Here is a 12,984-nt window from a genome sequence, read left to right as displayed (position 1 = left end):
GATGTTACCCCACTCTTCCACCAAGGTACCTGAAAGTTCCCAGACATTTCTGGGGGATTGGCCCTAGCCCTGACCCTCCGCGCCAACAGGTCCCAGACGTGCTCAATGGGATTGAGATCCGGGCTCTTCGCTGGTCATGGTAGAACACTGACATTCCTGTCTTGCAGGAAATCACGCACAGAACAATAAGTATGGCTGGTGACATTGTCATGCTGGAGGGTCATGTCAGCCTGCAGGAAGGGTACCACATGAGGGAGGAGGATGTCGTCCCTGTAAAGCACAGCGTTGAGATTTCCTGCAATGACAAGCTCAGTCCGATGATGCTGTGACACACCGTCCCAGACCATGATGGACCCTCCACTTCCAAATCAATCCCGCCCCAGAGTACAGGCCTCGGTGTAACGCTCATTCCTTCAACGATAACCGTGAATCCGACCATCACCCCTGGTGAGACAAAACCGCGACTCCTCAGTGAAGAGCAGTCTGAGCACTGATGGAGAGATTGTACGTTTCTGGTGTAACTCGGGCAGTTGTTGTTGCCATCCTGTACCTGTCCCACAGGTGTGATGTTCAGATGTACCGATCCTGTGCAGGTGTTGTTACACGTGGTCTGCCACTACAAGGACGATCACCTGCCCGTCTTGTCTCCCTGCAGCGCTGTCTTAGGCGTCTCACAGTACGGACATTGCAATTTGTTGCACTGGCCTTGGTTTCTCAAATGATTGCATCGCATGGTTCACCAACTACTTCTCTGATAGAGTTCAGTGTGTCAAATCGGAGGGCCTGTGTCCGGACCTCTGGCAGTCTCTATGGGGGTGACACAGGGTTCAAATCTCAGGCTGACTCTCTTCTCTGTAAACATCAATGATATCGCTCTTGCTGCTGGTGATTCTCTGATCCACTTCTACGCAGACAACACCATTATGTATACTTCTGGCCCTTCTTTGGACACTGTTTTAACTAACCTGCAGGCAAGCTTCAATGCCAAAAAACTCTCCTTCAATGGCCTCCAACTGCTCTTAAATGCATGCTCTTCAACCGATCGCTGCCCGCACCTGCCCGCCCGTCCAGCATTACTACTCTGGACGGCTCTGACTTAGAATATGTGGACAACTACAAATACCTAGGTGTCTGGTTAGACTGTAAAACTCCCCTTCCAGGTATGTATTTCTGTATAGACAGGAGTAGGCTATTTAGGCTATATATTTTTTGCAATTTAATTATATTTACTAGCCTTCTGGACATGACGCCTATGGGACTCTTGTTATTAGGCTATTTATAAAGCATAAAGCAACAAAAACATGCATTGTATTAAAGTCCACACGTCAAACGAAGGCTAGCTGTTCTACAATAAATTACCACTAAAAGCAGCAACATAAAATAGGTAGGAGCAAATATTAACAGATCTATAGGTCTATAATAAAACCAAAAATACTTTAATATATTATAAAACAAATAAAAAAGCTATTTTATAGCTAATGGAGTTGGCTGGTAAAATGTAAACTATGCATCATCTATCTCATGAGCGGACATGGGTAACACTGTTCCCCGTAATGCTGAACATTCACTCTGGTGCAATGCTCGTGGCACAAATACATATGTATCTACGTGCCAGCTTTCACAATGGATAGCGAGTCTCCAGGTCAGGGGATTATCAGGCTGTTCCTGCAGGTAGCGAGTTAGTTCAGTGCCTGCACAGACTCGTGAGGGGTATACTGTAGGGGCAGTGGTATAGGCCCTTCACTTCTGGAGATCCCCTAATTTCACTTTCTTGGCAGGTGGTGGCTGCATTGTTCGAGTCATCATCTCCCTCAGTCACAGCAGTACCCCCGCCTCTGCCCCCCAGTAACTGTCACCAGAGAGAACATTAGTGAAGTCAGCCACAGGTTTCAGTGCTGCGTGGACTGATGACAAGATGTCTCTGTCCTGCCATTTGAAGAGGTGATTATGTTTCCGATCTGAGACCAGGACTCATTCGATGGCTCCAAAACCCTCTCTACCATTTTCTGTTTGGTTATCTTAAGCAATTCTGTGGAATAAAACAGTTCATACATCAATTCCTCATCCATATATTATGTAACATAGGATTCCTGGAATATTTTCTATATTATTTAATTATAAATCAGTGATTTAACATATAATAGCTAAAACAAAACAGGCTAATTTCATTGTGAAAAAACAATGGGCCTATGGTAATGTAACATTGAATGATTCAAGGAAATTTGCCTTTATTTTCTAGGGCATCGGAATAACATTATACACTGAACAAAAATATAAAACTTAACAGGAAACTATTTCAAACGATTTCACTGAGTTACATTTTCAGCTTCCAAGAATTGTGTACAGATCCTTTGTGCCATGCATTATGCTGAAACATGAGGTGATGGCACAGGATCGTGTCACAGTATCTTTGCATTGAAAATGCCAATGCTGAAATATAACTGTGTTCGCTGTCTGTAGCTTATGCCTGCTCATACCATAATCTGACCGCCAACATGGGGCACTGTTCACAACATTGACATCAGCACGTCTGCGTGGATGTACTGCCAAATTCTCTAAAATGACTTGAGGCGGCTTATGGTAGAGAAATTAACATTAAATTATCTGGCAACAACTAGTCACCAACAGGGATGTAAAACAAATAAGTGCACAAAATTTGAGAAACACATTTTTTTTGTATATGGAACATTTCTGGGATATTTTATTTCAGCACATGAAACCAACACTGTACACTGCTTTTCTATTTTTGCTCTGTGTATTAAAACACAACCAGTGTGGATTGCAGTTTCTCCTTGTCCTTCGACTGCAAGATCAGGAAGCAAATTATATTTTCCAATTTTGGGGAAATATACCTTTGACTTCTAAAAATGTTGGAGCGACCTTAACAAGGTAGTTAGGTGTTAAGAGTTTGAGACCTCCTGCCGTAACAGTTAAGGTGTTGGCTTGACAGTCACTGGACCTGGGTTATAATCACGGTCATGGCTTCCTCCTGAATTTGCAACAATATGTTTGATTAATTTTGCTGGCAAAAACCTGTCAAAGTGACTGATCCCAATACCCATAAACTCAACCAAATGGGCATAAAATTGTCATATTTACCAATGGAATCAGTTAAAATTTGTCAAATGTGAAACATAACGATTCCTTAATGTTTATTACTCAACCTCAATTGTATTTTATAAACAATTACTTGCTGGAATGACTGCATGAATTAGACAGAAAATTATCCAAGTCAGAATTTCATGATGTGAAATATACAGCCATTTGTCAAAATACAAACCAGTAACTCAGTATTTTGTATAGGACCTCGGATCATGAATAGAACATGACATATCCAGCAAATATTAACGGCTCTGAAAATTATGTCATGGTGAAGTTCTTTGCAATATGCAGCAGATATAACGAGTGCTGAATGTTTACAACAGACATCTTTGAACGATGCAAAAGACATTAGCCGTAAAAGGTTTAGGGACTGTCCAATGATATGAGAGTCATGTATATGGGGATCTAACGCTGCATTTTCTGTCAAGGGACTAGAACATGACTTGGAGCCTGAAGTGGGTCTGTTTGTTAGAGTTGTTGCCCATGCCTATCTTCAGCATCCACCTTGACTTCATCTTCTGGACAAACTTCATGTCCTTCTGGTTCTGATGGAAAGAGTTTTTACCTAGACAGAAAACAAGCAATGAATGGTGAATGGGTTTGGTCAATTAATTGTATTCAGCTTTTCGCATGTTACTGCTGTGGTCACATGCTCCATACCGTCCTTGGTCAAACACCTTCAAAATAGTCACATGGGGGATTTAAAATTAAAATGGAAGATATTTTTAATTGTGGAAAATTGAAGTCTCAAAACCACATTGGTTTCCATAAGGGTAGAACAAAAAGGTATACACTGAAGTATTGAATGAGAGTTTAAATAAAGACTGGTTCATCTCTAAATCAAATTGTGAACTCAGGATTATCTGTAAATTAAGCTCAATTAATGTATAGACTGGCTTATTAATTTCTCTATGCACGTGTTAAGTAATGTATAGGTTCACTCAAGTATAGAGTTAAGTAGTGAATGTGTAGGAGGCAACCCTGCATGGATCATGGTTGATGTATAGTGTTGACCCTTACCCATGTCTCCACCCCAGCCCAGGGCCTTGTACTGTCTGAGTACCCGACCCACTGCGTTCCTGTTGTGGGCCAACGCCACAGTCCTGGGTGCGCCGAAACGCTGCTTGTAGTATCGCATCAGAGAGCGGTGGCCAATCTTAGCACCTGAGGAAAAACAGCGAGAGATAAGAAAATATGTATTAGTTGGAAGCGATGATAAGTTTAATACGGCACGTTACGGCTGTGGCCTGCACATACACCGGCCCTTTGCGCATAAGATTGCAAACCTCTGGTCTAAAGGGAGTTGAGGACAGCTCATCTAATTCTAAAGAGATGTTAAGAGTGGTTCAAGACAAATGGCAGTTCATAATTTGCGTACATTTGGTCAGATAGCAGAAATCAAAATTTACAAGACATTCATCATAGTGTTCCCTGAGTTTGAATACTTCATGATAATCTGTAGGCCGTACTATTTAGCAAGAGCGTTAATCTAGATTTTTCGTAGCTGTCCATTTACCACAAACCGATGCTGGCACTAAGACTGCACTCATAAGCAAACAAGAAAATGCTCATCAAGAGGTGGCACTCCTAGTTGCCGGGCTGCATACTACCAGGCTGCGTACAAGTGCATGCTCTGACCAGCTGGTAAGTGTCTTCAGAGACATTTCAAACTACTCCCTGACCCAGTCTGTAATGCCAACATATTTCAAGCAGACCACCATAGGACTGCAGATGTGCAGATAACCTCATGCCTCCTTGCAGCATGCCTAAGGCACGTTCACGCAGATGAGCAGGGACCCTGGGCGTCTTTCTTTGTGATTTTCAGAGTCAGAAGAAAGGCCTCTTTAGTGTCCAAAGTTTTCATAACAGTGACCTTAATTGCCTACCGTCTGTAAGCTGTTAGTGTCTTAACTGCCGTTCCACATGTGCATGTTCATTAATTGTTCATGGTTCATTGAACAAGCATGGGAAACAGTGTTTAAACCCTTTACAATGAAGATCTGTGAAGTTATTTGGATTTTTACAAATTATCTTTGAAAGACAAGGTCCTGAGTTTAGAAAGATAGTAGCCAGTTACATTGCCTAATGTTTTGCTCCAAGTTAATCTTGGAAAAGTACCATAGAAAAGTAACTACACATAAGTCAGCGCTGTCTGCTGATAGAATGCCCGTTCGTGAATTCTTATCCCAGCTTAGATTGAATCAGGCAAATGTTGTGCTTCAGTTGCACGAGGAGAAATTACAATAAGCATTTTAAATCTGCATTTACAAAACGCAGCAAGATAATTGTTATGCGTTCTTTCCCCTGCCTCAACTCTGTTAACGCGACTGCTAAATTTAACTTGCCGTCTATGTTAAGTGGCTGAATTAATAAATTGACGGGGCATCAGTGTTACCTTTCTGCTGTGTTTGAGAAGTCAAAGACCGTTGGTTTAGTTCTGTATAGCTGCAATCTTGATTTGTGTTTTTTTATCTCCTCTGTTCTCAGCCCATCTGCTCTTCCCCCATCTTTACCGAGAAGGACAGTTGCTCTAGCGACTCCAGACTCAACGTATGCTACTCCAGAGCCAGTACCATTTTTCCTTCAGACAAGCATGCATGAAAACTGTTCATTTGCATGTCTCGTAAACATTCGCTGGTAAATTTCCAAACCCAACAAATGGCATTCAGTATCTCCTACACACACTGCATTAGGAAAACATTCAGACCCCTTGACTTATCCACATTGTTACAGCCTTATTCTAAAATGAATAAAATAACCCCCCCTCAAGCTACACACAATAACCCATAATGAAGCAAAAACAGGCTTAGAAATTTTTAAACATACATTTTTTAAAACTGAAATATCACATTTACATAAAGTATTCAGCCCCTTTACTCAGTACTTTGTTGAAGCACCTTTGGCAGCGATTACAGCCTTGAGTATTCTTGAGTGTGACGCTACACTTGTACACTTGTAATTGGAGAGTTCCTCCCATTCTTCTCTGCAGATCCTCTCAAACTCTGTCGGGGTGGATTAAGCTATTTTCAGGTTTCCAGAGATGTTCGATTGGGTTCAAGTCCAGGCTCTGGCTGGGCCACTCAAGGACATTCAGAGACTTGTCCTGAAGCCACTTCTGCGTTGTCTGTGTGCTTAGGGTCGTTGTCCTGTTGAAAGGTGAACCTTCGTCCCAGTCTGAGGTCCTGAGCGCTCTGGAGCAGGTTATCAAAGATCTGTCCTTTGCTCCTTTAATCTTTCCCACAATCCTGACTAGTTTCCCAGTGAATGACGATGAAAAAATACATTGCCACAGCATGCTGCCGCCACCACCACCATGCTTCACCGTAGGGATGTGCCAGGTTTCATTCAGACGTGACGCTTGGCATTCAGGGCAAAGAGTTCAATCTTGGTTTCATCAGACCAGAGAATCTTGTTTTTTATTGTTAGAGACTTTAGGTGTCTTGGCATACTCCAAGCAAGCTGTCATGTGCCTTTTACTGAGGAGTGGCTTCTGTCTGGCCACGTCACCATAAAGGCTTGATTGGTGGATTGCTGCAACCCAATTGAGATGGTTTGGGATGAGTTGGACTACAGAGTGCAGCCAACAAGTGCTCCTTCAATACTGTTGGAAAAGTATTCCAGGTGAAGCTGGTTGAAAGAATGCCAAGAGCAAGCTGTCATAAAGGCAAAGGGTGGCTACTTTGAAAGATCTAAAATGTATTTTGATTAGTTTAACACTTATTTGGTTAGCACATGATTCAATGTGTTACTTCATAGTTTTGATGTCTTCACTATTTTTCTACAATGTATAAAATAGTAAAAATAAAGAAAACCCCTTAAATGAATAGGTGTCCAAACTTTGCCTGGCCTGTGTGTGTATAATATATTATATACACACAGTGCATTCGGAAAGTATACAGACCCCTTAACAAAATGTGGAAAAAGTTACATTACAGCTGTATTCTAAAATGTATTAAATAAAAATCTCAAACTACACCATAATGGCAAAAATACATTTACCTTATTTACATAAGCATTCAGCATGTTGCTATAAGACTCAATTGAACTCCATTGACCATCCTTGAGATGTTTCTACAACTTGATTGGAGTCCTACTGTGGTATATTCAATTGATTGGACATGATTTGGAAAGGCACACACCAGTCTATATAAGGTCTTCTGGAGAGTCCTCCCTATCCAGCCTGACCAAGCTTGAGAAGAAATGGGGGAACTCCACAAATACAGGTGTGCTTGTAGCACCATACCCAAGAAGACTCAAGGTTGTAATTGCTGCAAAAGGTGCTTCAACAAAGTACTGAGTAAAGGGTCTAAATACTTGTGATATTTTATTAAACTTTGTTTTGTCATGGGGTAGTGTGTGTAGATTGAAGGAAAAAGAGGATTTAATCCATTTTAGAATAAGGCTTTGTGACAAAATGTGGAGAAAGGTCAAGGGGTCTGAATACTTTCCTAATGCACTGTATATAGCCAAGCTATCATTGCCTATTTATTCCCTGTGTTCATTTTTTTTATTCTGCATTGATGGGAAGGGCGCGTGAGTAAGCATGTCACTCTTAGTCCACACCTGATGTTTACGAAGCATGTGAAAATAATTTGATTTCACCTGAGGGAAGGGTGAGCTCCAGCGTATCATCATCGTAGTCTATGTTCTTCCCGTCCGGCAACTCTTCATCCTCCATCTCAGCATCATCTCCCTCTTTCCGGTCAGGATAACTTGTCCTGCAAACAACATTTCACAAAATGGCCACTTGAGAAATTGCTAATATATAATTACAATCAAAGATAAAAAGTGAAGGGCAGAAGACCCCCTTTCCTACTACGGTGCATACTTGAATTCTGTGCTGGCTCTGATTTTTCTTCTTCATATTGTCCTTTCCAGCCTAGTTCCAGCAACTACAGTGCTGGAACCAGGCAAGCACAGTACAGCTTGGTTCAGCTCAGTAGTGTGAAAAAGGTTAGACTATAGGAGCCCTGGTATTTGACATCTACCTGAAGTCGTAGAAGTCGGCAAACTCCAGCGATGCATCTCCGTCAGTGAAGAGCTTGCAGTGGCTTTTGTCGGTCATGTGGCCCTGTACTGCCTCAGTGGAGTAAAAGGAGCGGCCTTTCTCGTTACACCACAGACACACCTTACCAGCGCCCACTTTCTCTCCTGCAACACAAAGAACAAGAGTATGTTTAAGATTTATGAGTGAGCATTCAATAGCAGAGAAATGACGCAAGAGACTCCTCCGATTCAGGTTTAGATTGACCTAAATGTAAATGAAAAACATTTCGCAGACATTCTTATCCAGAGCAACTTACACTCAGTGCATTCAACTAAGGTAGATAAATCACCCCCTCCTGAAGCTTAACAATAAGGTAAGGTATGGCATAGACATCCGCCATAACTTACCTCATTGTTTACCTTCAGACGTATAAGTTACCAGACCCAGTCTCAGGGAAGGCCAACTCTCCCTTCAATCACCACAGTTAGGTAAATCTGCTTTTAGTTTTTTTTGGACGTCATATGAAATGATCTCAAACGCCTTGAAGTTTGTGTAGTTGATGCCTCGAGGGCAATTCAGGGAGATGTTAGAGGGCCTTTCTACTGAAGAAAGCATTTGTTTCATACAATCGTGTTTGCTTTTCATGCATTGTGTAATTGATGTGTGTATATAGACATTTTTATTTTATTTAACTAGGCAAGTCAGTTAAGAATAAAATTTGATTTACAATGAAAGCGTTCCCCGGCCAAACCCGGATGATGCTGGGCCAATTGTGCGCCGCCCTATGGGACTCCCAATCACAGCCGGACATGATACAGCATGTATAGTGTAATTGCTGTTTATTGATGTGTTCATGCAGGACTGATTCGCAAAAGAGTCAATTGGTCTCAGCATGACTCTGGCTAAAATAATAAATGAAAAAAAAGTCAAGACAGACAACAGGTGTTCATTTTTTTGTTGCTAGGGGGTTCAACCAAGCTGCTCTTTGAAGACAGGGAATACGCGGTCAGAAAAACATTCAGTTTCATGTCTAAAAACCCGGAAGAGAAACTCTAGACCCTAGCTACAGGTTATTTTCCCTAGGCAAGACATGATTATAGAAAAGGACATGCTTTCAAAACAAGGTGCATGAACCAATCGAGCAAGCTAACGGTGTAAAGATATTCAGCCACTCTTGGTAGAACAATGGAGGACCTGATGACACTTATGGACTTCCACTCACCCAGGTAGCAAATTAGTCCCTTGAGGTTGATTAGAAATTCCAGGTCGGGCAGGAAGAAGCTGTGCACTTTTGTCATGTGAGCCAGGTTTTTGAGGAGTGAGTGAGAGTGGTGGGGGCAGAACAAACAGTCCGTGGGGGGGATGGCCCCTGGTAGAACGGTGTGGTGGGGGGAAGCCGAAGCAGCACCATCCCCTTCCTCGTGCTCCATGGTTTCGTCAGCATCTTCCTCGAAGTCATCATCATCATCCATGTCATTGTCGCCATCCACATCCTCCCACTCTTCTGAAATAAAGAAACTGACTGAGTGACAATGGAGACAGACAGAAGACCCAAGACAACCACAGCAACGCTGACAAATAGGGATGGCGTTTTGATATTACAATCATCTTCACAGAAGTCAACACATTCTTGGCCACCTCTTCATGCAATCCAGATAGATCCTACACAAGTTAATTCAGGCCTACTTGAGTCAGACATCATACCTTCCTCTGCTGTGGCCAATTCCTCTCCCTCCATCTTCTTCGCTTGCCCCTCAAACCATTGCAGCCTGGGCGGTTTCTCCGGCTTGGCCTTATCCGCTGCTGGCCTCTCCACTCCTGAAGCCTGGGCCTTTTCCGGATTGGGCCGTTGCGGCGGCTTTAGGGCCTGTTGTAGCGCTTCGTTCTTGGCATTGTGGTCCACCTTGCCGTCGTCCCCAAGGCCCTTCTCCAGGTTTTTCTCATTCATCATCTCCACTTTCTTCTGGGCTGCCAGCAAGGCCTGCTTCTCTGCCTGCTGGTGCTTGTGGGACTGCAGGTGGTTCTGGTAGGCATTGGAACTGGAAAACTTCTTGTTGCACGTGGTGCAGCCCTCACTGACAGTGGCGCCAGTCACCTGTTGTTCGGTGGCGGCCCGTTGCGCCAGCACACGCTCCTGGAAGTTCTCTGCAGTCACAGGGGGCATGTCGGCAACTTTGCGTTTCAGGTTGTAACGGTGCCAGTCGGTTTTGTAGTGGGCACGCTGGACCTCACCATCTGCGAAGGCCACACGACAGCTGATGCAGGTATACGAGGACATGGTTGTGGCTAGAAAGATAAACAAGAAGATTAGCCGACAGTGGCTCCCCTATAGTTACTATTCTTCAAGAATCAATGGCTTTATATAATTTATTGAAATGACCATTGACCAATAGTAACCATTGCAGATATATATTCATCTTTTGGACTATACGAGACTAACGTTACCTCTATATTTCCACTTACCATGAACTTTTGTGGGGGCAGGTTCGTCGTCGTAGTTAATGGGAATATTCATTCTAAAGTCAACCTGAGAACCAAAAAGTATGTAGTTAGTCCCAAATGTAAGGTTTAACGTTAGCTACAGACCTAGCTACATGCAGTGGTAGCTTACTAGCTAGCTATGCTTCATGAATACAAACAGCTATCACTGCATGAACATTTTTAATTTGTATTGGTAGGATGAACAGGACTTTGCCAACCAGATATATCTCTCATGAAAAACAAATCGCTGTAACGTTTAATTACACCTTTCTAGCTGACTAGCTAGCTAACGTTACTGGTAGAGACGGGCCCGTACGAATTTCACTGTTATTCCACACCTGTTTACGAAGCATGTGACAATTAAAATGTGATTTGCTACAGGTGACAATATCATTTTTATAACGTCATGGAACATATTTTGACTAGGCAAGCGCAGCCAGCAAGGCATTGGCTTGATAGCATTAGCGAAATCATATTTATACGTGAGCAATGACGTGCTAATGCTAGACTAACCGGTAGCTAGCTATTTGGCCACTAATAAGCTTGATGTCTGAAACTTCAGTTAACTTCTAGTTAGAAAGGATATCACAAACAATTTACACACTTGACAAATAAAATCACAGTTCACGTACCAATTCAAAGCCCTCCTTGAAGAAAATTTGGAAGCTAACTACGTGTTTATGCAAACGACTGCAAACTTGTCTTCCTCCACACGTGGGTTTCAGCGACACTACAAAAGTATTTCCAGGTCATGGAATTTCGGACATTTTCAAAATAAAAGTAATCCACGTAACAGTAGAAACGTTTCAAAACCCTGTATTTATTCATGATAAATTAAACATAATGTCTAAACATTAACACTGATTCATATTTAAGTGACATTTGCATTACATTTGGGTTTTACAACATGTTCTCAGGTCAAATAAATGCCCACAATGTAAATCACTATAAATGAAATATTTTTATATTTATTAACCTTTATTTAATTAGGCAAGTCAGTTAAGAACAAATTATTATTTACAATGACGGCCTACCCCAGCCAAACCCTTACCCAGATGATACTGGGCCAATTATGTGGACTTCCAATCACAGCCGGTTGTAATACAGCCTGGAATTGGCGTGCAGTGCTTTAGACTGCTGCGCCACTTGGGAGCCCCTGAATATAATGTATATTGGCTTATAGAGCAAAAATGATTGTAAGTGCACAGTAAAAGTATTGTAGGGAATACTCAGTAGGGTCTGTAGGATCCATATATGGTGTCATTTCATGGGTAACTGAATTAAACGGAGTATTGCTGGTCTTTTACTGCGCGCCTCCCATAGTCTGTTCTGGACTTGGGTACTGTGAAGACCGGCATGTCTTGTGGGGTGCATGGGTGTCCGAGCTATGTGCCAGTAGTTTAGACAGACAGTGCATTCAACATGTCAATACCTGCCTGCCTGTTCACCCCGCTATCATCCAGAAGGCGAGGTCAGTACAGGTGCATCAAAGCTGGGACCGAGAGACTGAAAAACAGCTTCTATCTCAAGGCCATCAGACTGTTAAACAGCCACCACTAACATTGAGTGGCTGCTGCCAACACACTGACACTGACACTGACTCAACTCCAGCCACTTTAATAATGGGAATTGATGGGAAATGATGTAAATATATCACTTGCCACTTTAAACAATGCTACCTTATATAATGTTACTTACCCTACATTATTCATCTCATATGCATACGTATATACTGTACTCTATATCATCGACTGCATCCTTATGTAATACATGTATCACTAGCCACTTTAACTATGCCACTTTGTTTACATACTCATCTCATATGTATATACTGTACTCGATACCATCTACTGTATCTTGCCTATGCTGCTCTGTACCATCACTCATTCATATATCTTTATGTACATATTCTTTATCCCCTTACACTGTGTATAAGACAGTAGTTTTGGAATTGTTAGTTAGATTACTTGTTGGTTATTACTGCATTGTCGGAACTAGAAGCACAAGCATTTCGCTACACTCGCATTAACATCTGCTAACCATGTGTATGTGACAAATAAAATTTGATTTGATTTGATTTGATACCTCTCAAAAATACATGTAGTGATGAAGTCAATCTCTCCTCCACTTTGAGCCAGGAGAGGTGGAAATGCATATTATTAATGTTTGCTCTCTGTGTACATCTAAGGGCCAGCCGTGCTGCCCTGTTCTGAGCCAATTGCAATTTTCCTAAGTCCCTCTTTGTGGAATCTGAGCACACGACTGAACAGTAGTCCAGGTGTGATAAAACTAGAGCCTGTAGGACCTGCCTTGTTGATAGTGTTGCTATGAAGGCAGAGCATCGCTTTATTATGGACAAACTTCTCCCCATCTTAACTAGTGTTGTATCAATATGTTTTGACCATGACAGTACA

At 42.2% G+C, this 12,984-nt stretch overlaps 1 protein-coding gene across 2 annotated transcripts; it reads right to left on the bottom strand.

Annotated features, from left to right (window-relative positions):
* Nucleotides 1-2,211: 2,211 nt before the first annotated feature.
* Nucleotides 2,212-11,353, bottom strand: znf622 (zinc finger protein 622). Of its 2 annotated transcripts, none has more exons than XM_024419929.2 (8): nt 11,203-11,353; nt 10,553-10,616; nt 9,794-10,375; nt 9,312-9,593; nt 8,091-8,253; nt 7,705-7,820; nt 4,123-4,266; nt 2,212-3,667 (listed from the first exon to the last, which is right to left on the bottom strand). In XM_024419929.2, the coding sequence occupies exons 2-8, from the start codon at nt 10,602-10,604 to the stop codon at nt 3,534-3,536; spliced, it is 1,473 nt and encodes a 490-aa protein (XP_024275697.1). In that variant the 5' UTR covers nt 10,605-10,616; nt 11,203-11,353; the 3' UTR covers nt 2,212-3,533. The 2 variants fall into 2 exon arrangements, with proteins under 2 accessions (XP_024275697.1, XP_024275698.1); XM_024419930.2 differs by having other exon boundaries at nt 9,312-9,590.
* Nucleotides 11,354-12,984: the final 1,631 nt, after the last annotated feature.

Source organism: Oncorhynchus tshawytscha, linkage group LG10 (genome assembly GCF_018296145.1).
Source record: "Oncorhynchus tshawytscha isolate Ot180627B linkage group LG10, Otsh_v2.0, whole genome shotgun sequence".
Taxonomy (NCBI): Eukaryota; Metazoa; Chordata; class Actinopteri; order Salmoniformes; family Salmonidae; genus Oncorhynchus; species Oncorhynchus tshawytscha.
Note: the sequence above shows the minus strand (reverse complement) of the source record. Positions and strands in the feature narration are given on the sequence as shown.

Bases quoted from the DNA above. Each gene is read 5' to 3' on its own strand.
- znf622 (XM_024419929.2), bottom strand. From the start codon at position 10,604: ATGAATATTCCCATTAACTACGACGACGAACCTGCCCCCACAAAAGTT. The intron at 9,594-9,793 runs GTATGATGTCTG...TCTTTATTTCAG, and splicing joins ATTGGCCACAGCAGAGGAAG to AAGAGTGGGAGGATGTGGAT. The intron at 8,254-9,311 runs GTGAGTGGAAGT...TTTGTGTTGCAG, and splicing joins GGGACTAATTTGCTACCTGG to GAGAGAAAGTGGGCGCTGGT.